This window comes from Triticum urartu, chromosome 2A (assembly GCF_056163025.1).
Source record: "Triticum urartu cultivar PI428250 chromosome 2A, HENAU_Tu73, whole genome shotgun sequence".
Classification (NCBI taxonomy): domain Eukaryota; kingdom Viridiplantae; phylum Streptophyta; class Magnoliopsida; order Poales; family Poaceae; genus Triticum; species Triticum urartu.
In genome coordinates, this window is record NC_141874.1 from 30056631 (window position 1) to 30080921 (window position 24291).

General features: G+C 50.2%; 2 protein-coding genes and 1 non-coding gene across 3 annotated transcripts; 2 read left to right on the plus strand and 1 right to left on the minus strand.

Moving 5' to 3' along the window:
* Nucleotides 1-10808: 10808 nt before the first annotated feature.
* LOC147983200 (zinc finger BED domain-containing protein RICESLEEPER 1-like) lies at nt 10809-14052 on the plus strand. The gene is made up of 3 exons (XM_087539458.1): nt 10809-10978; nt 11661-13391; nt 13490-14052. The coding sequence occupies exons 1-3, from the start codon at nt 10969-10971 to the stop codon at nt 13522-13524; spliced, it is 1776 nt and encodes a 591-aa protein (XP_087395584.1). The 5' UTR covers nt 10809-10968; the 3' UTR covers nt 13525-14052.
* A 1057-nt stretch (nt 14053-15109) lies between these two features.
* LOC125540739 (cytosolic sulfotransferase 5-like) lies at nt 15110-16346 on the minus strand. Its single transcript, XM_048704313.2, has one exon. It carries the CDS (start codon nt 16280-16282, stop codon nt 15245-15247), a length of 1038 nt encoding a protein of 345 aa, XP_048560270.2. The 5' UTR covers nt 16283-16346; the 3' UTR covers nt 15110-15244.
* Nucleotides 16347-22330: 5984 nt separating this feature from the next.
* On the plus strand, nt 22331-22404 carry TRNAT-AGU (transfer RNA threonine (anticodon AGU)). Its single transcript has one exon. It is a non-coding gene; the product is annotated as a tRNA-Thr (tRNA).
* The last annotated feature ends 1887 nt before the right edge of the window (nt 22405-24291 follow it).

Genomic DNA, 24291 nt, shown 5'->3' on the forward strand with positions numbered 1-24291 from the left:
TGACACTGAACCATACTACAGGCAGGGTCCTCTAGCCGAAGTTGATCACCAGCTACCGGCAACCTGGACTGCCTATCTCAGTATGCGTCAGGAGATCCGAGACCCACAGGTGCATCATCAACTGCAGCAAGATCTGATAGAGCATCTATGGAGGCTGAAGGGCGACGCCGGGCGCGACGTGTGATGAAATATGAGTTTTTATTTGTTGAACTATATAATTTGTATTGAACTATTTGTTGTTGTACTATTTTGTTGAAGTATTTGATATTTTTGTGATGAAATATGTGATAAAAAAATTTATGTGCATAACTGAACGCCGAACAACGGCGAACCATGCCGAATATGGGCCTATTGTCGCCCATATGTGCCCTTTATTCGCCGAAATGGGGCTGAAAAGTGGGCCAATTTCGGCGGCTGGGGGCGACGACTGGGCGCAAAACCGTTCGGCCCCCCAAGGGGCAATTTTTATGCATCCTGGGGGGCCGAACGGCTGGAGATGCTCTAAGGATCCAACAAGTTCAAAATCCTATGCTTCACCGAATCAACATGCATGTGTCCTCAAAACACAAAGAATCAATTATTTGGTAAGTTATAATTCAGATCTAGCTAACAGCGGGATAAATCATGCCAATATTTTGTAAGACCAGGTTTGGTGGCGATCCAAACTTACCCAAAATGCTCAACCTTTGGCCGGCGATCCAAACGTATCCAAACAACCGAGCTCCCGCAGCTAAGTTGCCGCAGCCCCATAGACTGGCGTCGGCGCCGTGCACCGCCTCTCGCAGAATACCATGGCCTCTGGAGGGCCACCATTGAGGCTGCCGGGCCCCTGCCTTCCTCCTCGGCTATTAGCAACAACTGACTGTTAGCATGCGGTCATCAAGTTAGCAAAGACTGTTGGAATAAGCCACGGCGTGTGTGGTCGGGCTCGTCGGGCGCGTCGGATGCGCGCGGGACGGGCGGGACACACTGGTGCCGTCGGGCTCGCCGGGTTCGTCGGGCGCGTCGGTGGCGCGCGGGACGGACGGGACGTGCGGGACGCAGCAACGTGGCGTATGTGTGTAGCGTGTGTACTCAGTCTGGCACGTAGAGCAGGCCGTTGGCGAGTGTGTTGGCCAAGTTTGCTACTCCTACATGCATGGCTGAGTTAGTTAGCTAGGTGAGCTCTTCTAGAAGTGGATGAGTACGTGCGGTTAGTGGCCGGTTGTGAGGCCGGGTCCTGCGTAGGTGCAAAGATTAGTGGCCGGTGTGGCCGATGAGTTGTGCGCGTGCATCTACTACTTAAGTGTTGTGCTTGTGCCTGTAGCCGTGAGGCAGTTGGAGCTCTGAATAGTAACGGGGCCGTGAAGCCGGGTGAAACTCCAGTGTACTGCGTGCTCCTCCTTCTTCAACCTCCATCCATCTGTGTGAGAGAGCGGTTCCAACAATTGGTATACAGAGCCAGATTCGAGGGGCGGCCGTGGCTCGCGGCGGCGTCCGCGGTGCCCGCGGTGCGCGGCGGACATGAAGGTCTTGGCAACGGCGCGCGGCGAGCGCGTGGCGTCGGCATCGCGCGGCGAGTCCACGGCGGTGTGGCGTGATGCCGGGCGTGCGGCGAGCGCGTGGCGTCGGCAACGCGCGGCGAGTCCACGGCGGTGTGGCGTGATGCCGTGCGCGCGACGAGCTGCGGCGGTCGCGGAGACGAGGAGGTCGCGGAGGACCTGCGTGGTGTCGCAGAGGCCGCGGCGGCTCGGCGCGACGACCGTGGAGGCGCTGCGCTACGGTTGACGGCGCAGCGGTGTAGGGCAATAAGCGCGGCGGCGAGCCGGGCGCGACCGGTGCGTGTTATGGGTGCGCACCGGACGCGTCGGGCGCGTCGGGACCGCGGGAGTGGACCGTGTCGAGGCGCTGGATCTGGTTGCGCAGATCGCGTACGTGCGCGGCGGGAGCGCGGGCCGGGAGCGCGGGGACGTGGGGACTGCGCGCGAAGGGCACGGCGGCATGGTGGTAGGCTTGGCAGCGACATCAGGGCGGTGGCGGCTACAACATCGACGACGACGGACTACTCTAGGTCGTGGCTTAGGGGGTGTGTGTTGGAATAAGCCACGGCGTGTGTGGTCGGGCTCGTCGGGCGCGTCGGATGCGCGCGGGACGGGCGGGACACACTGGTGCCGTCGGGCTCGCCGGGTTCGTCGGGCGCGTCGGTGGCGCGCGGGACGGACGGGACGTGCGGGACGCAGCAACGTGGCGTATGTGTGTAGCGTGTGTACTCAGTCTGGCACGTAGAGCAGGCCGTTGGCGAGTGTGTTGGCCAAGTTTGCTACTCCTACATGCATGGCTGAGTTAGTTAGCTAGGTGAGCTCTTCTAGAAGTGGATGAGTACGTTCGGTTAGTGGCCGGTTGTGAGGCCGGGTCCTACGTAGGTGCATAGATTAGTGGCCGGTGTGGCCGATGAGTTGTGCGCGTGCATCTACTACTTAAGTGTTGTGCTTGTGCCTGTAGCCGTGAGGCAGTTGGAGCTCTGAATAGTAACGGGGTCGTGAAGCCGGGTGAAACTCCAGTGTACTGCGTGCTCCTCCTTCTTCAACCTCCATCCATCTGTGTGAGAGAGCGGTTCCAACAATTGGTATACAGAGCCAGATTCGAGGGGCGGCCGTGGCGCGCGGCGGCGTCCGCGATGCCCGCGGTGCGCGGCGGACATGAAGGTCTTGGCAACGGCGCGCAGCGAGCGCGTCGCGTCGGCATCGCGCGGCGAGTCCACGGCGGTGTGGCGTGATGCCGGGCGTGCGGCGAGCGCGTGGCGTCGGCAACGCGCGGCGAGTCCACGGCGGTGTGGCGTGATGCCGGGCGTGCGGCGAGCGCGTGGCGTCGGCAACGCGCGGCGAGTCCACGGCGGTGTGGCGTGATGCCGTGCGCGCGACGAGCTGCGGCGGTCGCGGAGACGAGGAGGTCGCGGAGGACCTGCGTGGTGTCGCAGAGGCCGCGGCGGCTCGGCGCGACGACCGTGGAGGCGCTGCGCTGCGGTTGACGGCGCAGCGGTGTAGGGCAATAAGCGCGGCGGCGAGCCGGGCGCGACCGGTGCGTGTTATGGGTGCGCACCGGACGCGTCGGGCGCGTCGGGACCGCGGGAGTGGACCATGTCGAGGCGCTGGATCTGGTTGCGCAGATCGCGTACGTGCGCGGCAGGAGCGCGGGCCGGGAGCGCGGGGACGTGGGGACTGCGCGCGAAGGGCACGGCGGCACGGTGGCAGGCTTGGCAGCGACATCAGGGCGGTGGCGGCTACAACATCGACGACGACGGACTACTCTAGGTCGTGGCTTAGGGGGTGTGTGTTGGAATAAGCCACGGCGTGTGTGGTCGGGCTCGTCGGGCGCGTCGGATGCGCGCGGGACGGGCGGGACACACTGGTGCCGTCGGGCTCGCCGGGTTCGTCGGGCGCGTCGGTGGCGCGCGGGACGGACGGGACGTGCGGGACGCAGCAACGTGGCGTATGTGTGTAGCGTGTGTACTCAGTCTGGCACGTAGAGCAGGCCGTTGGCGAGTGTGTTGGCCAAGTTTGCTACTCCTACATGCATGGCTGAGTTAGTTAGCTAGGTGAGCTCTTCTAGAAGTGGATGAGTACGTTCGGTTAGTGGCCGGTTGTGAGGCCGGGTCCTGCGTAGGTGCATAGATTAGTGGCCGGTGTGGCCGATGAGTTGTGCGCGTGCATCTACTACTTAAGTGTTGTGCTTGTGCCTGTAACCGTGAGGCAGTTGGAGCTCTGAATAGTAACGGGGCTGTGAAGCCGGGTGAAACTCCAGTGTACTGCGTGCTCCTCCTTCTTCAACCTCCATCCATCCGTGTGAGAGAGCGATTCCAACAATTGGTATACAGAGCCAGATTCGAGGGGCGGCCGTGGCGCGCGGCGGCGTCCGCGGTGCCCGCGGTGCGCGGCGGACATGAAGGTCTTGGCAACGGCGTGCGGCGAGCGCGTGGCGTCGGCATCGCGCGGCGAGTCCACGGCGGTGTGGCGTGATGCCGGGCACGCGGCGAGCGCGTGGCGTCGGCAACGCGCGGTGAGTCCACGGCGGTGTGGCGTGATGCCGTGCGCGCGACGAGCTGCGGCGGTCGCGGAGACGAGGAGGTCGCGGAGGACCTACATGGTGTCGCAGAGGCCGCGCGGCTCGGCGCGACGACCGTGGAGGCGCTGCGCTGCGGTTGACGGGGCAGCGGTGCAGGGCAATAAGCGCGGCGGCGAGCCGGGCGCGACCGGTGCGTGTTATGGGTGCGCACCGGACGCGTCGGGCGCGTCGGGACCGCGGGAGTGGACCGTGTCGAGGCGCTGGATCTGGTTGCGCAGATCGCGTACGTGCGCGGCGGGAGCGCGGGCCGGGAGCGCGGGGACGTGGGGACTGCGCGCGAAGGGCACGGCGGCACGGTGGTAGGCTTGGCAGCGACATCAGGGCGGTGGCGGCTACAACATCGACGACGACGGACTACTCTAGGTCGTGGCTTAGGGGGTGTGTGTTGGAATAAGCCACGGCGTGTGTGGTCGGGCTCGTCGGGCGCGTCGGATGCGCGCGGGACGGGCGGGACACACTGGTGCCGTCGGGCTCGCCGGGTTCGTCGGGCGCGTCGGTGGCGCGCGGGACGGACGGGACGTGCGGGACGCAGCAACGTGGCGTATGTGTGTAGCGTGTGTACTCAGTCTGGCACGTAGAGCAGGCCGTTGGCGAGTGTGTTGGCCAAGTTTGCTACTCCTACATGCATGGCTGAGTTAGTTAGCTAGGTGAGCTCTTCTAGAAGTGGATGAGTACGTTCGGTTAGTGGCCGGTTGTGAGGCCGGGTCCTACGTAGGTGCATAGATTAGTGGCCGGTGTGGCCGATGAGTTGTGCGCGTGCATCTACTACTTAAGTGTTGTGCTTGTGCCTGTAGCCGTGAGGCAGTTGGAGCTCTGAATAGTAACGGGGTCGTGAAGCCGGGTGAAACTCCAGTGTACTGCGTGCTCCTCCTTCTTCAACCTCCATCCATCTGTGTGAGAGAGCGGTTCCAACAATTGGTATACAGAGCCAGATTCGAGGGGCGGCCGTGGCGCGCGGCGGCGTCCGCGATGCCCGCGGTGCGCGGCGGACATGAAGGTCTTGGCAACGGCGCGCGGCGAGCGCGTGGCGTCGGCATCGCACGGCGAGTCCACGGCGGTGTGGCGTGATGCCGGGCGTGCGGCGAGCGCGTGGCGTCGGCAACGCGCGGCGAGTCCACGGCGGTGTGGCGTGATGCCGGGCGTGCGGCGAGCGCGTGGCGTCGGCAACGCGCGGCGAGTCCACGGCGGTGTGGCGTGATGCCGTGCGCGCGACGAGCTGCGGCGGTCGCGGAGACGAGGAGGTCGCGGAGGACCTGCGTGGTGTCGCAGAGGCCGCGGCGGCTCGGCGCGACGACCGTGGAGGCGCTGCGCTGCGGTTGACGGCGCAGCGGTGTAGGGCAATAAGCGCGGCGGCGAGCCGGGCGCGACCGGTGCGTGTTATGGGTGCGCACCGGACGCGTCGGGCGCGTCGGGACCGCGGGAGTGGACCATGTCGAGGCGCTGGATCTGGTTGCGCAGATCGCGTACGTGCGCGGCGGGAGCGCGGGCCGGGAGCGCGGGGACGTGGGGACTGCGCGCGAAGGGCACGGCGGCACGGTGGCAGGCTTGGCAGCGACATCAGGGCGGTGGCGGCTACAACATCGACGACGACGGACTACTCTAGGTCGTGGCTTAGGGGGTGTGTGTTGGAATAAGCCACGGCGTGTGTGGTCGGGCTCGTCGGGCGCGTCGGATGCGCGCGGGACGGGCGGGACACACTGGTGCCGTCGGGCTCGCCGGGTTCGTCGGGCGCGTCGGTGGCGCGCGGGACGGACGGGACGTGCGGGACGCAGCAACGTGGCGTATGTGTGTAGCATGTGTACTCAGTCTAGCACGTAGAGCAGGCCGTTGGCGAGTGTGTTGGCCAAGTTTGCTACTCCTACATGCATGGCTGAGTTAGTTAGCTAGGTGAGCTCTTCTAGAAGTGGATGAGTACGTTCGGTTAGTGGCCGGTTGTGAGGCCGGGTCCTGCGTAGGTGCATAGATTAGTGGCCGGTGTGGCCGATGAGTTGTGCGCGTGCATCTACTACTTAAGTGTTGTGCTTGTGCCTGTAACCGTGAGGCAGTTGGAGCTCTGAATAGTAACGGGGCTGTGAAGCCGGGTGAAACTCCAGTGTACTGCGTGCTCCTCCTTCTTCAACCTCCATCCATCCGTGTGAGAGAGCGATTCCAACAATTGGTATACAGAGCCAGATTCGAGGGGCGGCCGTGGCGCGCGGCGGCGTCCGCGGTGCCCGCGGTGCGCGGCGGACATGAAGGTCTTGGCAACGGCGTGCGGCGAGCGCGTGGCGTCGGCATCGCGCGGCGAGTCCACGGCGGTGTGGCGTGATGCCGGGCACGCGGCGAGCGCGTGGCGTCGGCAACGCGCGGTGAGTCCACGGCGGTGTGGCGTGATGCCGTGCGCGCGACGAGCTGCGGCGGTCGCGGAGACGAGGAGGTCGCGGAGGACCTACATGGTGTCGCAGAGGCCGCGCGGCTCGGCGCGACGACCGTGGAGGCGCTGCGCTGCGGTTGACGGGGCAGCGGTGCAGGGCAATAAGCGCGGCGGCGAGCCGGGCGCGACCGGTGCGTGTTATGGGTGCGCACCGGACGCGTCAGGCACGTCGGGACCGCGGGAGTGGACCGCGTCGAGGCGCTGGACCTGATTGCGCAGATCGCGTACGTGCGCGGCGGGAGCGCGGGGACGTGGGGACTGCGCGCGAAGGGCATGGCGGCACGGTGGCAGGCTTGGCAGCGACATCAGGGCGGTGGCGGCTACAACGTCGACGACGACGGACTACTCTAGGTCGTGGCTTAGGGGGTGTGTGTTGGAATAAGCCATGGCGTGTGTGGTCGGCCTCGTCGGGCGCATCGGATGCGCGCGGGACGGGCAGGACACACTGGTGCCGTCGGGCGCGTCGGTGGCGCGCGGGACGGACGGGACGTGCGGGACGCAGCAACATGGCGTATGTGTGTAGCGTGTGTACTCAGTCTGGCACGTAGAGCAGGCCGTTGACGAGTGTGCTGGCCAAGTTTGCTACTCCTACATGCATGGCTGACTTAGTTAGCTAGGTGAGCTCTTCTAGGAGTTGATGAGTACGTGCGGTTAGTGGCCGGTTGTGAGGCCAAGTCCTGCGTAGCTGCATAGATTAGTGGCCGGTGTGGCCGATGAGCTGTGCGCGTGCATCTACTACTTAAGTGATGTGCTTGTGCCTGTAGCCATGAGGCAGTTGGAGCTCTAAATAGTAACGGGGCTGTGAAGCCGGGTGAAACTCCAGTGTATTGCGTGCTCCTCCTTCTTCTATCTCCATCCATCCGTGTGAGAGAGCGGTTCCAACAAAGATACAATATCTTGGAAGAGGATTAGAGGAATATTTTACCTGAATTTTGTTGTTGCATTTGGATGCTCTGCACACTCACTAGTAGGAAAATGGCTACTAATGGCGCATCAGTTTTACCTATTAATGGCGCATCACTGGTGCGCCATTAGTATCACGCCACTAGTATTTTTTACTAATGGCGCATCACTGGTGCGCCATTAGTATCTGGTATACTAATGGCGCACCACTGGTGCGCCATTAGTATAGGCCATGGTGTGCCATTAGTATAGGCCACTGGTGCGCCATTAGTATAGGCCACGATGCGCCATTAGTATTTTTGAATTTTGAAGGCGGGAAAATAGTAGTGGCGCACCGTCTAACCCTTACTGTGCGCCATTGCTATTTTTGAATTTTGAATTTGGATCTGGATCGTGATTTTTTTGCTCATTTTTTGCTCTTTTTTGCTCGTTTTTTGGCTCTTGTACGTTCTTTTGTCGTGTTCTTTTGCCGGAGAGGAGTTCGCCGGAGAGGAGGAGGAGGAGGTCACCGGAGAGGCGCTCGCCTACATCGCCGGAGAGGAGGAGGAGGTCGCCGGAGAGGAGGAGGAGGTCGCCGGAGAGGAGTTCACCGAAGCATCGGAGAGGAGGAAGGAGAAACCATGAGGGAATGGGAGGAGAGGAGGGAGGAGGAGCTCACCGGAAAGGAGGAAGGAGAAACCGTGAGGGGAGCGGAGGGGAAGGGAGGAGGAGGTCGCCGGAGAGGAGGAGGAGGTCACCGGAGAGGAGGAGGAGGCGGTCGCCGGAGAGAAGGAGGGTAGTATGGTGGAGGAGAGAAGGGAAGATGGAGTGGAGGAGAGGAGGAGATGGAGTGGAGGAGAAGAATGAAGAGGTAAGGAGGAGAGGACCACGCCCAGCCATATATACGGCATAGTAATGACGCACCGTGGGAAGGTGCGCCATTACTAACTTTTTTTTATTTTTTTTATTTATTTTGAATCTTAAAGGCGGGAAGATATTAATGGCGCACCATGGGCAGGTGCGCCATTAGTAACTTTTTATTATTATTATTTTGACTTATTTTGAATTTTGAAGGCGGGAAGATAGTAATGGTGCACCATGGGCAAGTGCGCCATTAGTAACATTTTTTTTATTTTTTTAACTTATTTTGAATTTTGAAAGCGGGAAGATACTAATGGCGCACCATGGACAGGTATGCATTAGTAAGTTTGAATTATTATTTTTTTTGAATTTTTTTGCCTCTCCATATCTTAAAGGCCCCGTATCTTTTTTTTGTTAGGTTTTTGAGGATTTTGAAAATGTTTCCCTTGTTAAGTTAAATTCGGATGTAACTTTTCGAGTAGATGATTTTTCATATAAAAAACTTTTTCATCCGAGTTCGTACGCAAAAGTTATGCCCATTTTTACAAATTCTCGAAAGATTTTACAAAAAAGTCAAAAATTCATGTTTGTAAATTTTGCTAACAACTAGACCACATATCACATGGGAATCTTATTTTCTTTTTTTGACATTTCTATCATTTTCTTTTTTTTGAAACTGAAAAGGCGGTCCAAGGATGCATTCGGGCGAATGTTTGGGTCAAGTTACTAATGGCGCACCACATCTACGGTGCGCCATTAGTAGTTTTGAAAAAATTAAAAAAAAATTACTAATGACGCACCGTGGATATGGTACACTAATGGCGCACTAACACATGGTGCGTCATTAGTATATAGTAATGACGCACCACATGTCTAGTGCGTTATTAGTGTCAATTCTATCTATAGCCTTTTTTCTAGTAGTGACTTCTCAAGCTTTTATATGATTTTGAGAAACAAAACTATGATTTCGAAACAGAAGCATATGCTTTTGCCTCGTCGATTAATAATCAAACAAAAACTGGGATTCAGAAAATAGATACTGAGAAATAGCAAAGGAATTGTAATATATAAAAGTTTTTGTTTCCACGCTGGGAAGCAGTATAGCACAATGCTTTGATCTAGAGAATTAGGCAAGACTAATCACCGTTCTGAATCAAAGTAGCAGTGGTGTTTGGTGTTCAGTACAAGGTATATGGGGAGATGGTGACATGGATGCTGTTGTTTGATTTCCGTTAGTAGCAGATGAATAAGGGCATGTACAATGGTTATATCTTAAGAGTGCCATGTAGGATAAATGATGAGGTGGAGGAGAGAGAAATCATAAGAGAAATCTTGTCTTATCTTATTTAAGAGAAGACAAGAGATGATCTTTTAGCACAATTTGTCTCACCATATTTTTAGGAACAACTAATTATTGAAGATAAGGCTAAGAGATGACCCATTGTAGACATGTTTTTTTGTCATCTCTAATTTACATGCAAAACTTAAGATAAAACTATCTTATCAACCATTATACATGCCCTAAATGGTCAAGATAATTAGGAGAACCTGGTGGTTGCCTTGCCGGATGCCTTCTCCGCTGCTTGACACCGTGTCTCTGACGCCAGTGTGTGCACGCGCGCGTCGCCTCGTCGCCTTACGGTTCCGTTCAATGCGTGATGCATCGTGTTACTGCAACATCGTGTGCCGTGCGGCCGCTGAAACTAATCATACACACACATGCCTACAAACCAGATCAAAGATGAGGTGTTACCGCCAAGCTCCTGCGACCTGCTCGATCTAGATCACCGGCTCAATCCTACTGATGCACATGGAGCTTATAGACAGAGATTGGGTACGGAGGAGAACGACCATGGAGGCCGATGTGGGAGGCGCAAGAAGGTGATGCGCCCTGGTGGTACTGCCGTCGAAATCAAGGGTGCGTACGGTCTTGGAGCGGAGGAGAGGAAGCCGGGGCTATGCAGATGGATGAGGGCATCAACTCCCGCGGTGAAGGGCGCGTCGGCTCCCGCGGCGAAGGGAGGAGCGGCAGGGGACGGCGGCTCCCCGCGACGAGGAGAAACGGCGGGGGGAGCGGCTCTCTCCCGCGGCGAAGGGAGGAATAGCGGGGGGCGGTGGCTCCCTCCAGCGGTGAGAGGAGGAACGGCGCGGCGGGGGGGGGGGGGGAGTTGGGGCGAGAGGTCGTGCGGTCGTGTTGTGGCGTCCGTTGGGGCGAAAGTCGTGTTTGTAACGTTTTTTTTAACGGTGGTGAGGGTTAGCGATCGATGGGTTAGTGGGCTTAATGCGTGGCTTGCAGCGTTAAATATCAGAGGATTAAGAACCATTAGATTTTAATGATGGATGAATATGATTGTTTGGATTTGCTCCTCTTTTTTTTATAGGGGTATATAGATAGATAGATGAAAAATGGTAGTGGTGGCCAATGGACCATAGTGGCCTCAAAGTATTGGGCTGCCGGCCTATGTGCAAACAGAACCCACCCCATGACCCGACGAAAACCTCCAGGCCTTGGCGGGACTAGGAGGGGGGAAAACCGCGGGAAAGCCCGGCTCCTGTTCCCTCCAATTATTTGTTGGGGTCCCGTTTATTCCGCCGCAGAGGCAAGGGCCCCAACTCCGCTCGGCCATCCCGTCCGATCGATCCCTCTCCAGCGCGCGCGTGGCACAACCCCAATCAATCCCGGCTGCGGCGGCACCACCGAAGACGAGAGGATGGTGAATGGTGAGTCCCTTTTGAGACTATTCGAGGCGACGGATCCGTAATCTCGTGTTTCCTCTCTGGATTTTTTTTAACTTTTCCCCTTTCCATTGATTACACATGGAAATTACTTGGTCACCTACTGCGCCCAGGGAAAGGGGAAAAGGAGGAGTCAAGGGCGATTCATTTCGTTACTAGCATTAATCTGACAGTCAAATATTACGACGTTTGTTTGTACGAATATTGATGATTAGTCCACAAATATTGTTGAAATGTTGATTAATCTCCACAAATGTTATTCAATAGCGTTCTTTGCTTGGTTGTACAATGGTGCTTTACATATACGGCACGGCTGACATGTTGATTAGTCCACTACGTCTGTTTGATTATCCTCCTGTATGAAAAAGTTGAGCGGTTAATCTCGTGCATGCAATTTTCTTCAAGCGGACTGGACAATGTTTGGTTCGTGATAGATCCTTGCTCAAGTTGCCTCATGTCCAGCCACTGTGCCTTTTAAGTTTACCTCTCAGCTGAAACCTGAAACTCAGTTAACCCTCTTATTGTACTGTATATGGAAAACAAAAGGCATGTTCATTTAACCTCTCCTGGCAGGGTTATTTTTAGTGTAATACTTACCTCAACTTGTTTCATACTGAGATACTAATATTTCTTATAAAAAGAAATACTAATATTTTGTTATGCCTAGGTGTGGAACATGCAGCTGGCAATGCCAGCAATGAACAAGATGAGAGCACTCACAGTACCCCTATTCCTCTGCTCTTGGGCGCAAAGCCAAAGAAAAGACTCACTTCCAAGTGCAGCCCTGGGATTCAGACTCAGAAGAGGCAAAAGAATCTGGAGGATATTCAGAATGGGTCTCATGAGGAACCTGTTGCACCCGAGCAGAAGAATCTAGCTTTGCCAGTTCTTTCAACTGATCAGCATAAGAAGAATGAAGGGACCGATCAGAACATTTCTCGTGAAGAACTCGTCAGGACATTTGCCATGCACGGACACGCAACAAGGATGGTGGAACAAGGTGACTTTTGGAAGCTTGTTGCTGACCTGAATCCTGCGGTCAACATTCCATCCCGCTTCGACCTGAAGAATGAGACCTTTAACTTGTTTGATCAAGAAAAGGCCAAGCTGAGGGAGAAGTTAACAGCTTTACCATGCCGCGTTTGCCTGAGTGCATATGTGTGGCACCTCAGTCCACTGCAGGCATTCCTGTGCTTGACTGTTCACTATGTCGATGACGAATGGGAGAAGCAGAGAAAGATCATCAAATTTAGCCCCGTGGACCCCTCTTGCAGTGCAGAAGAACTAAGTCATACCATATTGCGAGCTATTGGAGAATGGGGTCTTGATGACAAGGTTTTCAGCATCATACTGGATGACGCATTCACTGATGATTCAGTGGCTTCAAATGTCAAAACCGGTCTTCAGAAAAGGAACAGAGTTGCTGCAAACCGGAGCTTGTTTGTGGCACGTTACGCAACTCATTTACTTGATGAGGTTATTCAGGTGGGGCTGAACGAACTTGACACAATCATGGAGAACACCAGCAAGTGTTCCAGGATGCATCCGACCCCTTCACTAGCACATTATCCCAAGCGCAGATATGCATCAGCAGATGACTGGAAAAAAGCACAGAAAATTTGTAAATACTTGCAAGACTTCAATAGATACAAGGACTTGGTCCACAAATTGCCTAGCCCAGATAAAGTGTTTGATAAGGTGTGGAATGTGAAGGAAAAGGTGCTTCGCAATACTGACATTGATAGGTTCAAGACACTCGCCGAAGTCTTCTTACGTGACAAGGAGGAGGAGGGAATTTCCGTTATGCGGCGGAATATGGAAAAGAAGTTCAAGAAATGCTGGAAACTCTGTTTCTTGCATTTTTGTATGCCTATGGTCATGGATCCTAAATACCGTCTGGAACACATCAAGTCACGCATACAAGCCTTCACTGTGCAAAGTGCCTATACCGTGGACGGCGACATAGATGATTTTATTTGCGAGGTGCATGACACACTGCTTAACCTCTATGGTGAATATTCAAACCAGGCCCAAGAACCTGACTGCACTTCCTGGTCTAAAATTAGGATGGGAAAGTTCATAGGTAGAGATATTCTGCATGAGTTATATCTATGTACTGAATATCCGTATCGTCAGCGACCACTCACTGAACTTGAAGATTACTTGCAAGAGGCACAACTGCTTCCAGAAGGTGACTCCTCTGTGCTCCAATGGTGGAAGGAACATAGCCTGACCTATCCTTCAATCGGTCGGATGGCACACGATATATTGGCACTGCCACGCCGTACTGACTGCAAGGCTGCAGCAACAAGAACTGCGAGGCTAGTAATGTCTGAGTCCGGTAATAAAAACCGGGTTGAGAGTCTTGTCTGTATTCAGGACTGGCTCGCACCTGCTGGTAGTGCCTTGCTCTTTTCTTCTCTCTCTTGATTTTATCTCATTATTATCTGATCAGTCTTTAATATAGCTGAAATCCTCGTGTCTTACTCTTTATAGGAACTACAAGTGTGGGGTCAAATCTTCAAAATTGAAAACTTTACCATTCCTGGCTGAATCCAAGATTCCAGTGAGCCGCTTTCTTAATGTGCCCCTGTAATTGATGCGACCAAACAATGGCTCTACGATGCAGGATTCAAAGATGGAAAACTGCGAGGCACTTCGGATGGTGTTAACACAATTTCTGGATACTAGTTAAGTTACCGGTGGAGCAGTACTGAATCTTATGTGTGTGGTGAGTAGAGGACCTCTAGTTTCAGATACATAGTCCTTACGCGCACCCTCTATGCTAAAGTGCTTATATTCGATAATTAGTCCTATATTCGGATGTCTTAATGTACGCAGTAATGTTCACTTGCTACATGCATGTTGTGTTAGAGTGAGAAGGTGGTAGTCCTATACTCTGCTCAAGTTCTTTCTGGTGCTTGTTTGTCTGACTGACTCGTGCAGCCATGCTGCACCAGTTTGATGTATCGGTAAAGGAAGTTCAGACTATCTGAGTTTTCTTGTGGCGTTGGATTGGCCAATCCCGCGGGTGGAAACGATATGTAACAATGATCCGGAGTTGCTGTTTTCTCTCCTTGTTCCTCCATCAGAGACGGCCCGTATATATGGTCGTTCTCATGACCATGTGGAGAGTTTAGTATGTGCTTAATGATATCACACATGACAAGACACCGCCCCCAACAGAAGCATCACTCCAATTCCTTCATGGATACATCACTTCTTTGCTTTGTATCCAACATCACCCTCATGCGGCTCAAAAAAACGAAAAAAACATCACCCTCATGGCGGAGAAGGGGAAAATGGTGGTGTATGATGGTCTCCTGGTGACACATCTCATCAAAGCGCATACTCCCTCCGTCCGTGAATAAGTGAACATCTAGCTTTGGTCTCAAGTCAAAGTTTTAAAACTTTGACCAACTTTATCAGGAAAAGTAGCAGCATTTATGGCACTAAAGTAGTATCACTAGATTCGTTTTGAAGTGTACTCCCTCCGTCCGTGAATAAGTGAACATCTAGCTTTGGTCTCAAGTCAAAGTTTTAAAACTTTGACCAACTTTATCAGGAAAAGTAGCAGCATTTATGGCACTAAAGTAGTATCACTAGATTCGTTTTGAAGTGTACTCCCTCCGTCCGTGAATAAGTGAATATCTAGCTTTGGTCTCAAGTCAAAGTTTTAAAACTTTGACCAACTTTATCAGGAAAAGTAGCAGCATTTATGGCACTAAAGTAGTATCACTAGATTCGTTTTGAAATGTACTTTCGTAATATACCAATTATATGTCATATATGTTACTACTATTTTCTATAAAGTTGGTCAAAATTTTAAAATTTTGACTTAGAACAAAACGTAGAAGTACACTTATTCGTGGACGGAGGGAGTAAGCAAGAGTTGCACTAGACTCCTCCACCTCCTGATGGCAGTCATGTGCCTCCTCCTCTATGAAGAACCGGACATAATAATAGGATTATATGTGGCACATCACTTCATCTCACTGTAAACTTGATATCCCAGGAGCACATCACTTCATCTCACTGTCAACCTGCTATCACTTCATCAATTCACCCTGGTTTCAGATACCACTAAAAGCACAGCTGAATTCATATCCCAGCCTGTGATGAGGCCATATATGCTGGACTGTTTTATTCTTATTCCCATAATTAAACCACAATATAATCAACATAGGGCTCTCCCCGACAAGAAGAAGCAGAGTGGAAAGTAAAGCACAACAGATAACAAATGACACTTGCTCAAAACACAAGCCCAGACCCCTGGAGCTTGTCCTGGACCATGCGGTCGAGCTTCTCCCCCATCTCGCGGCTCATGTGGTTCGCCCAGTCCCCTACCTCGCCCTTCCTGTAGAACACGGAGTTATCAACGTGAACTTTATTCCCGTGACTCACGCCGCCGACCTGGTTCACCTCTAGGCCGGTGAGCTTCTCGAAGCTGCACATCCTCGCCACCTCCTCTGCGACGCCCGAGCCCTCCTCCTCCTCGGTCAGCGGGATACCGAGGAACGTCGCGAGCCTCCTCACGACCCGCGCCGGGTCTGACTTGATCTCCTCATACTTGAGGAAGAGCACGGTGTCCGGCCGCACCATGCTTTCCTCCCAGTACTCGAGGCAGTGGTCCCAGAAGGGGCCGTAGGGCGAGAACCCCTCGCAGAACATGCCGAAGGCGTCATCCATCAACAGGCCGGCGCCCCCACCCCGCGCCACCTTGTTCTCGAAGTGCAGCCTGGAGACGAGCGTGTCCTTGGGGTCCCGGCACAGGTACACCACCCGGCAGCGGAGCGACCGCGTCTCTGGCCGGAGCAGTGACATGGGCAGGTGTGTGGCGAGGAGCCTCGGGGACGGGAGCGCGCCGATGTCAACGTGGCCGCCAGCAGCGCCAGGGATCTCGATGAACGGCACGAGGTGCTGCGGGTGGCGGGTGAGGAGCGGGTGGTCGGCGGCGCCGAGGCCGTGGCGGGACCGGTTGGAGACGGCGAAGGCGAGGGCCTTGAGCCAGGTGGTGCCACACTTGGGCTGCGTGGCGAGGACGACATCGCCGGCGCGCGGCGCGAAGTCCCGGCTGGCGCGCAGGACCCCCTCCAGGATCCCCGGCTTGAACCAGTAGCCCTTGTAATGGATGAGCGGCTGCGGCCACCCCTCCCTTGACGGGAGCGAGGATATGAAGTCCTTGAGGCTCTCTTCGGATATGGCGTCTTCCGGTGAGCTCTCGGTGGCGGTGGCGCTCTCTGGTGAACTCATCGGTGGAGGTGGAGCTGGTGCTGCCGGTTGGGCCATGGCTGGTGTGGGAGGGGAGGCGAAGCTAGCTAGCTTGGCTATGAATGGATCGTGAAGAAGCCGGTTGGTGCGATGACAACGTCGATCGAGCCGTTATATTTTATGGCAGGAGCAGGATCTCGTGGCGCCCAAAAACTAATTACAATTTTAAACTAATCACTTTAATTCTGACGCATGCATGCACGGGTCCAACGACTCGCACTAGTCAGATCGTGCACTCCAAAGTGACATGTCCCTTGAAATCATTGGATCAAAAATAAAGCTAATGTATCCCAACCAAAATATAGTATATCCAAGTACATCTACTGGTTACATAGCATAATTGGACTGAACACTAGGAGGATGCAACAAACCAGGACAAAGGTTTCAAGAATATATTACAAGGGATGAATTATATCATTCTACGGCCATGCAAATGGAATGACACATCTGATCTTCATCAATCTTATTGCATCTCAAAGAACGGAGGACGAACAAAGTTCTCTCAGAAAAACAATGCGGAGTGATTCGCATGTTGTTGTTATCTGTGCCTCGGTCGCATTCCATAAAGTCCTAGAGGCTTGCCATCAATGTTGTAGTGCAGAACACGCCCATAAAGCTCGATCGGCAACTCGCACTCATTGTTGTGGTGACAAAAGCATCTACAAAATGATATCATCAGAACCGCTAGATGCCGCAAGCATATTGTCCATCTCCACTAGTGATGTCTGAAGATAACATAGGGTTGGACAGCGCAACCATGAGAATGTCTCAGCAACGGTGTTGAATACTATTGTGTTGCTGAAAACATTATAGTGGTGCACCAACCCCCAATGGTGCCTGCCACAGTGGGACACATGTGCATATTAGAAGAGCCGGTGAGTGCATCTAGTGAATGTTCCACTGGCGATTATCCGCCGTGAAAAAGAATGTGATCTAGCTGTACCTTCCATTACAGCTAATTTGTTACGACTTCACTGTAGTCGTAAGCCGAGCCTTAGTGGCATCGGCCTGTTGAGTAAAAATTAACATTGGAAGTATAACCATTATCTTCCATTCTCCATACTGAGTAGAGTACCGGGCATTCTTAAGATGGAGGATGTTGGTAGAAGCTACTATGCTAGTTCTGAACAATCAGCCATGCATGGTTTGATTCAAGAAGCAATGGGAGGGGAGCACACTGTCACGTAGTCAGGTTGTTGATGTCGAAGAGTCCACCACACTCATGGGGACTATACGATGCAGGGTCGTTACACTCGTGGAAGGAGGCAATGAGGAGGCCATCCCACACATCGTGGATCATGGGGTTGTGTTTGTCAGGATCGGGGTCAGGATACCAAAGGACGGGCTGGCGCAAGAGCTTGTGATGGGCACCACAATTGCAAAGGACAAATAGATGGCGGTTATAGACTTGGTCATGATGCTTTATTAGGTCGATGACTGGGAGTATGGGTTGGCAGCGGTGTTGTTCAAGTAGGAACTATATGGGTTGAGGTGGCTGGGCCTAGCTATGCAGTTAGCTGACTATACATCATTCTGGGAAAATGTACATACGTTAGTAGAGTGAGCTGCGAGAGGGAAGCTCAAGGAAGAGTGAGTGTGCTCCTTTTTGACTGGCGGTGCAATATGGTCCAACTGAGCCCGCCACCGACGCGGCGCTAATGGGAATCCATTCGTCGTCGTCAGCCAGCCTGCTAACGTGTCTTGTCAGATGAGGACCCGCCCTGTCATAAACGTGCTTAAAACGGTCTAAGCGGCAAATAACTCAAATTGGTAGTGTTTTGCAAAAAAGTGATAGCATTTGGTTAGGTCGATGTAATGTGGTCATTTTTGGGGAGGGAAGCCTCAATTGTGATAGTTTCACGCTATTTACTCGCATTTGAGAATTGAGATGGTATTGTCCATACATAAACCTTCTAGGCTTTGCTTACATTGGGTGTAATTTTTGTGTGCTCCCTGGTATTCAACTCGTGTGCATGTAATTAGCATGAAGGTGGCCATAAGTTTTTGTCATTAGCAACAGTGCGACATTGGTATGGTTTTCTCTGATCCATGTCGGTTACACTTGCTTTAGTTGTAGTTAATATATTGATGAACTCAGAACAAACATGTTTTTCGGGGAGCACTTGAAATAAACCTAGTATTTACTTTTTGAATGGAGCCTTTTGTAGGGCATAATGGAGCCTATATACATTGTTGTAAGTGGATATGCTAATAATAGTCGGCGGTACATATGGGAGTGGATATGTCTCTCCCGCAATAAAAGGAACATCCGTCTCGCCTCTGCGCGATGCTGTACTGGGTAGGCCCATTAATTAGCTACTTCGTTTGTTTTGTTTCTTTGGTTTTTTTTCTTATTTAATTACTTTTTTTTGTATTCCCAAAAAATATGCATATTTCAAAATATTTTACTTTAATTTTTAAAAGAGTTCATCGCATATTTTAAAAAAAAGTCATATTGTGTAGAAATAATGTCCGTGCAACGTCTAAAAAAGGTTGATAACATTCAAAAAGAAATGCTCATGACATTTTGAAAAATGTTCATGTGTTTCAACAAAATGTTTGTAACATTTTTGAAAAAATTATTTACACAACGTAAAAAATGTTTGCGTAATTTAAAATAAATGTATGATTTAAAAACTGTTCAAACATTTCAAAAAAAAATTCACATAATTTAAGAGAAGTATCGTACGATTCAAAAAGGGTAGTATGTGCCATTTTCAAAAAACAAATACTCATTTCAACAATATGTTGTTGAGTTTTTAAGAAATGTTTGTACAATGTAAAAAATGTTCACGTAGATTTAAAACTATGTTTTGTACCATTCAAAAAATTTACATGATTATTTCAGAATTTTTAACATCCATTTGAAAAAAATATGTATGTTAATAAATGTTCATCATGTATTTGAGTAATGTTTAATTCGTAAGTAAAAAAATTACGCATGTATACAAAAAAATGTACACCATGCATTGTAAAAAGTCGACATGTACTTGAAAATAAGAGCATAAAATAAAAATGGAAATGGAAACCAACGTGAAGAAAACTGATAAAAAGACTCAGAAAAACTGAACCGAAACGAAATACTTGAAAGATTCTAAAACCCGTCTATAGAACCTTTCCAAAACTGGTTAGATGGGTTGGTCCAATAACATGTGCGCCTATGATACGAAATCACTAGTTGAGGAGTACTTGTTGCAAAGATCACTCCAACTCCCCAGGTTGCGACAAGTGGCGCACATGCAGCGTGTCATTTGTCGCAACCTGAGAGTTTTCCATTTTTTTCGTAGATCTGTTTATTTAAAACGTTTTATCTCTCAAACCGTACGTCCAAATCTCGAACCGCTTTCACTGTTGGGTTCCTCGCGTCGAGATCTTCAAAACTAGATCCCATGTTGATAGGTTTTGATGAACTTTTTTTTCACAAAAAAAAATAGACAAAAAAACCAAACCGGGAGCACAGGTTTTTCCCCTTTCTGAAAGAGACACACCCGTGCCTCTCATGAAATCACAATCGTGCCTCTCGCGGAAGCAAAACCGTGACTCTCACGGAAGGAAAAAAAAAGAAGAGAAAACACATTTTTTCGTTTCCGAGGAGGCACGGCCGTGACTCTCGCGAAAGCAAAATCGTTATTCTCGCGAAAGGAAAAAAAAAGAAAACACATTTTTTTTCGTTTCCGAGAGACATGACCGTGACTCTCGCTAAAGCACAACTGCGCCTCTCGTGGAAGCAAAACCATGACTCTCGTGAAAAAAAAAACAGAAAACACCGGGAGGCACGGCCGTGACTCTCGTTAAAGCACAACCGTGCCTCTCGCGGAAGCAAAACTGTGACTCTCGTGAAAGAAAAAAAAACAGAAAATGCATTTTTTTCGTTCCGAGAGGCACGCCCGTGACTCTCGTGAAAGCACACTCGCGCCTCTCGCGGAAACAAAATCGTGACTCTCGCGAAAGAAAAAACATAAAATACGTCTTTTTCGTTTTCGAGAGGCACGGCCGTGACTTGCGAAAACCTCAGTTTTTTTGTGCAAAAACAGTTTTATTTTGAAAAAAAATTGATCGTAAAGTTAAGGAAGGCCGGTGGAAAGACAAATCGTCGAAAAAAATAAAAAAAACCATTTAAAAAGCTGAAAACGCGTGCGAAAAAAAACAAAATCCGGAGGGAGCGCCCAAAGCATGACACATGATGAATTGTTGAGAGCGCGCCAAATGGCACTGCGAGGCTCCCGAAAGAGCGATCCTTAACTAGTTGCTCTCACTATGATAGGTCTCGCAAAAGACCAGAAATAGCCCTGACAAATATGTTTCGATGGAATCGCTCACACGAGCCATTAACCGTTACCAAATGTGGGAGCAATTTTTTTAAGGTTCCTGGAGCTTCTCGACAGGTTTTGGGAAGCTTTCGCATCTTTCTTTTATATAATTTCATAAGCTTCTCGACAGGTTTTGGGAACCTTTCGCATCTTTTTATATATAATTTCATAATCTTAGTGGATTTTTTTCGATTATTATTTTGAATCCATGAACTTTTATGGAATTCTGCAAACATTTTTGAAAAAACGTTATTTATGTTTTTCTAATTCTGAATATTTCTAAATTTTTTAATCCCAATAAAAAATTAAAAAGCTCGACCATGTCCTGAATGTTGGGTACTTTTTAGAATTTGTGCTTATTTTTTCATTTTTTAAAATAGGTCACGAACTATTTCCTTGATTTGTTTTTAAAAAAGTTAATTATTGAAGAATGTACTAATTTTCTTATTTTTTTTTATGATATATTTTTGTTGCTGATTTTTTTTCAAATTCACAGTAATATTTATTGAAAATTTATAAAAGCTAAGACCATATTTTAAATTCTAAAAGTTTGTTAATTCACATTTTAAAAAAAATTGTGAATAATGTTTAGGTTAAATTAAAACCGGTCATAATAAACAAAATCAAGACAAAAAAATATTAGAAAACACTTAAAGAGAGATAAAAAATGGAAAAGAAATACATGTGGGCACTTCCGCTAGTCGCTCGCATTGTTTTTTAGTGATGTCGGTTGCCCGTGCATGCCTCCTTTCACTTTGGTGGACTAGGGCCATCGTTGGGCAGTGTAATGAAACTAGTCACGCTATCGCTTACAGCGATATATATAGCACATCCCATAATGATAAAACACAAAAGGAGGGTAAGTTTATTTTCACAAAAAAAGGAAGGCAAGTGTTATCTTAAAACGATAGCGTGGGTCTAGCAGCCCAAAGTCGTTTTGAATAGCTACGGTCACTGGGCCATTTGATTCGTGCACACAAGAATCACTGGGCCCATCTATATCAAACCGGGCTTGCTTTTCCACTTGGGCGTGCTTGTATGCTCTCGGGCCCTCATGTTGGAGGGGCACGTCTAGATCTCGCTTACTGCGAGACCAAAGAACACCTCGCCTCAAGCGTCTACAAAATGGGCCAAGCCCAGCGCGACGTTGCCTTAATCATCTGCATGTGTACGCACGTAAGCAGGTACGTACTACTCTCTTTTTCTGTTATCTTGCACACCATGATCATTGAAAAACAAGAGAGATGACCTGGAGAACATGTTTCCTCTACAATGCTGCCATGGTGGAGTCGTAACGTCACTCAAACAAGATCCAAGCATTCCTTCAAGCACACCGAAGGATCGAGAACCGAGAAGCTCACAACCAACTCCAAGAAGATCTTGTTGACCACCATTGGCTACTTCATAACGACACTTGATTCTTCTGCTTTTATAATGTTTTTATTTGGATTCACATTTCAGTTGGATAGTATTTCTGTATGCATATGAATGGTTAAGTTTGAGAACATTAAATTTGATATGCATAAAGGTGTGGATAAATTGGCAAACCATTGAGAAAGGGCTGATAGAAAAGGTTTAATTCCCCTAAAAATAATAGGGAATTAAAGGATGGGGAATCAAATTATGGGAGAGTATTTGAGACAAAAAGAAATGGGCTTGAACAATGAACTGTTCTATAAATCGGTTGAAGAATGAACTGTTCTATAAATCAAATGCAAGCTCAAGTAGGACGCCAAGATTTTCTCTAACCAAACATGCTTTCATAGCTCAGTTGGTTAGAGCACCCGTTTAGTAAGCGGGAGGTCTTGAGTTCAACTCTCAATGAAAGCATTTTATTTTTTTATATATATATATTTTGGCTTAAGCTCGGCAGTGTATGTCTCTGTTGTATTCTTTTGTTTCTCTCTGTTCTTTGACTTTGGAATTAACCAATGTGAATTCATCAAAGTTCCACAGTGTATGTCTTGTCATGCCGCGCACTTGGGTCTGGCACTGTATTGAAGGAGGACACTTTTTCTGCAAAATAAAGTAGTAGCAGTAGGTTTGATGCCGGGAGAATTTACCGCATTTGCACTTGAAATGCAGCCTACTAGTTGTGCATTTTCATTGGTCTTTATTATGTGATCACGGTCTGCAAATGCGCTTTGGGCGCTGTTTCTCGGATGCAACCTCGGTACTATTTTCTGATGACAGGAAATCAAGCGGAAGAGCAGAGGCCCAAGACCGACGAGAAAAACCCGCGACGATCGAATGAATGTTTGATTGAACTTGCCAATTCGTTTGCTTTGCCTAGCTTGAAACGAACGCTTCCGGAATGCTCAATTATTATCGCGCCATAGCTTCCGCTGCTAGTCTTATATACTCTTATAATTGATTTGGTTGATCATGCACACCGACAATATCACAGCGCGGTTGGATTGGAGACTTGAACTACTACCTACTCCCTCCGTTTCTAAATACTTGTCTTTCTAGGCATTTCAACAAGTGACTACATACGGAGCAAAATGACCGACAATATCACAGCGCGGTTGGATTGGAGACTTGAACTACTACCTACTCCCTCCGTTCCTAAATACTTGTCTTTCTAGGCATTTCAACAAGTGACTGCATACGGAGCAAAATGACCGACAATATCACAGCGCGGTTGGATTGGAGACTTGAACTACTACCTATGAATGAATGAATGAATCCCTATGCATGATTCAGTGAGAGACGCAGATATGCATGATTGAGGCAACTTTTTCTGACACCGTCCTGTTCATCTCACGTACAGTGAGGGGTGCCACCATGCACGTTCCTAGTATCTATAGCCTCCAACTTTATGGCTTCTCAAACTTTATAGCATCTAGAGGAGGGACGCAAGAAATCAAAACGTGACGTGAGTCTCATTTGCATGGCATGGCACATGGCACCCAAACTTTTTGATTCGCTGCGTTCATGGCGCCACATCGTTTTCACCTTACTACACAGCAGAGTCGCCACTGTTCGCTGCGAAAATGAAACTGTGCGAGCGCGGGATCCCATCCATGTCTGGCTGTTCTTCAAAGCCATGGCTCCCACTGTTCGTTGGGTTGGGCGTTGCCGGTTGCTTGGGCTCAAGCTGGGGCATGGTAGATTGGTAGGTGCTGTTTCTCTTCCAAGCCAAGCTCAACAGCTCTGCGCGAGTGACCGGCGGCCGAAACGCTGAAATTTACCGACCTAACTATTTCTTGATCACTCGGATCTGATCTGAGGAGACGAGAAATGACCGTGTTTTATTCTCCGTATCAATTCACCCCGAGGAGTTAAATTAGGGATCCCAACTTGGGCGAGTTCGTTGTGGATGAGCCCATCAAGTCCAGCGCTGGTAGGTTGGTGGGTGAGGGTGATAGTACTAAGATTGTTCGTCGTTCAAGAAAGCTGATAATGTGAATGATTAGATTTGAGAGATAATCTCTATACCACTGTAAGGGGAACGGCTTTGGAACCAAGCTCATGCTCAAGTACCGCATACTACTTGCGGCGAGTGCATATGATGGCTGAGCTCTAGGGAGCTCGTAATTGTCATTTTTTCCGACATAAATACGTTTTCTTGACCTCAAAATTCTGAAAAAGAAATTATGTAGTATATAAGCATATACAGTTCCCTCCGGTTTATGATATAAGATGTTCTAGCTTTTTTACGAATCGGATGCATATAGACACGTTTTACTATGCTTGTTCACTGATTTCAGTTCG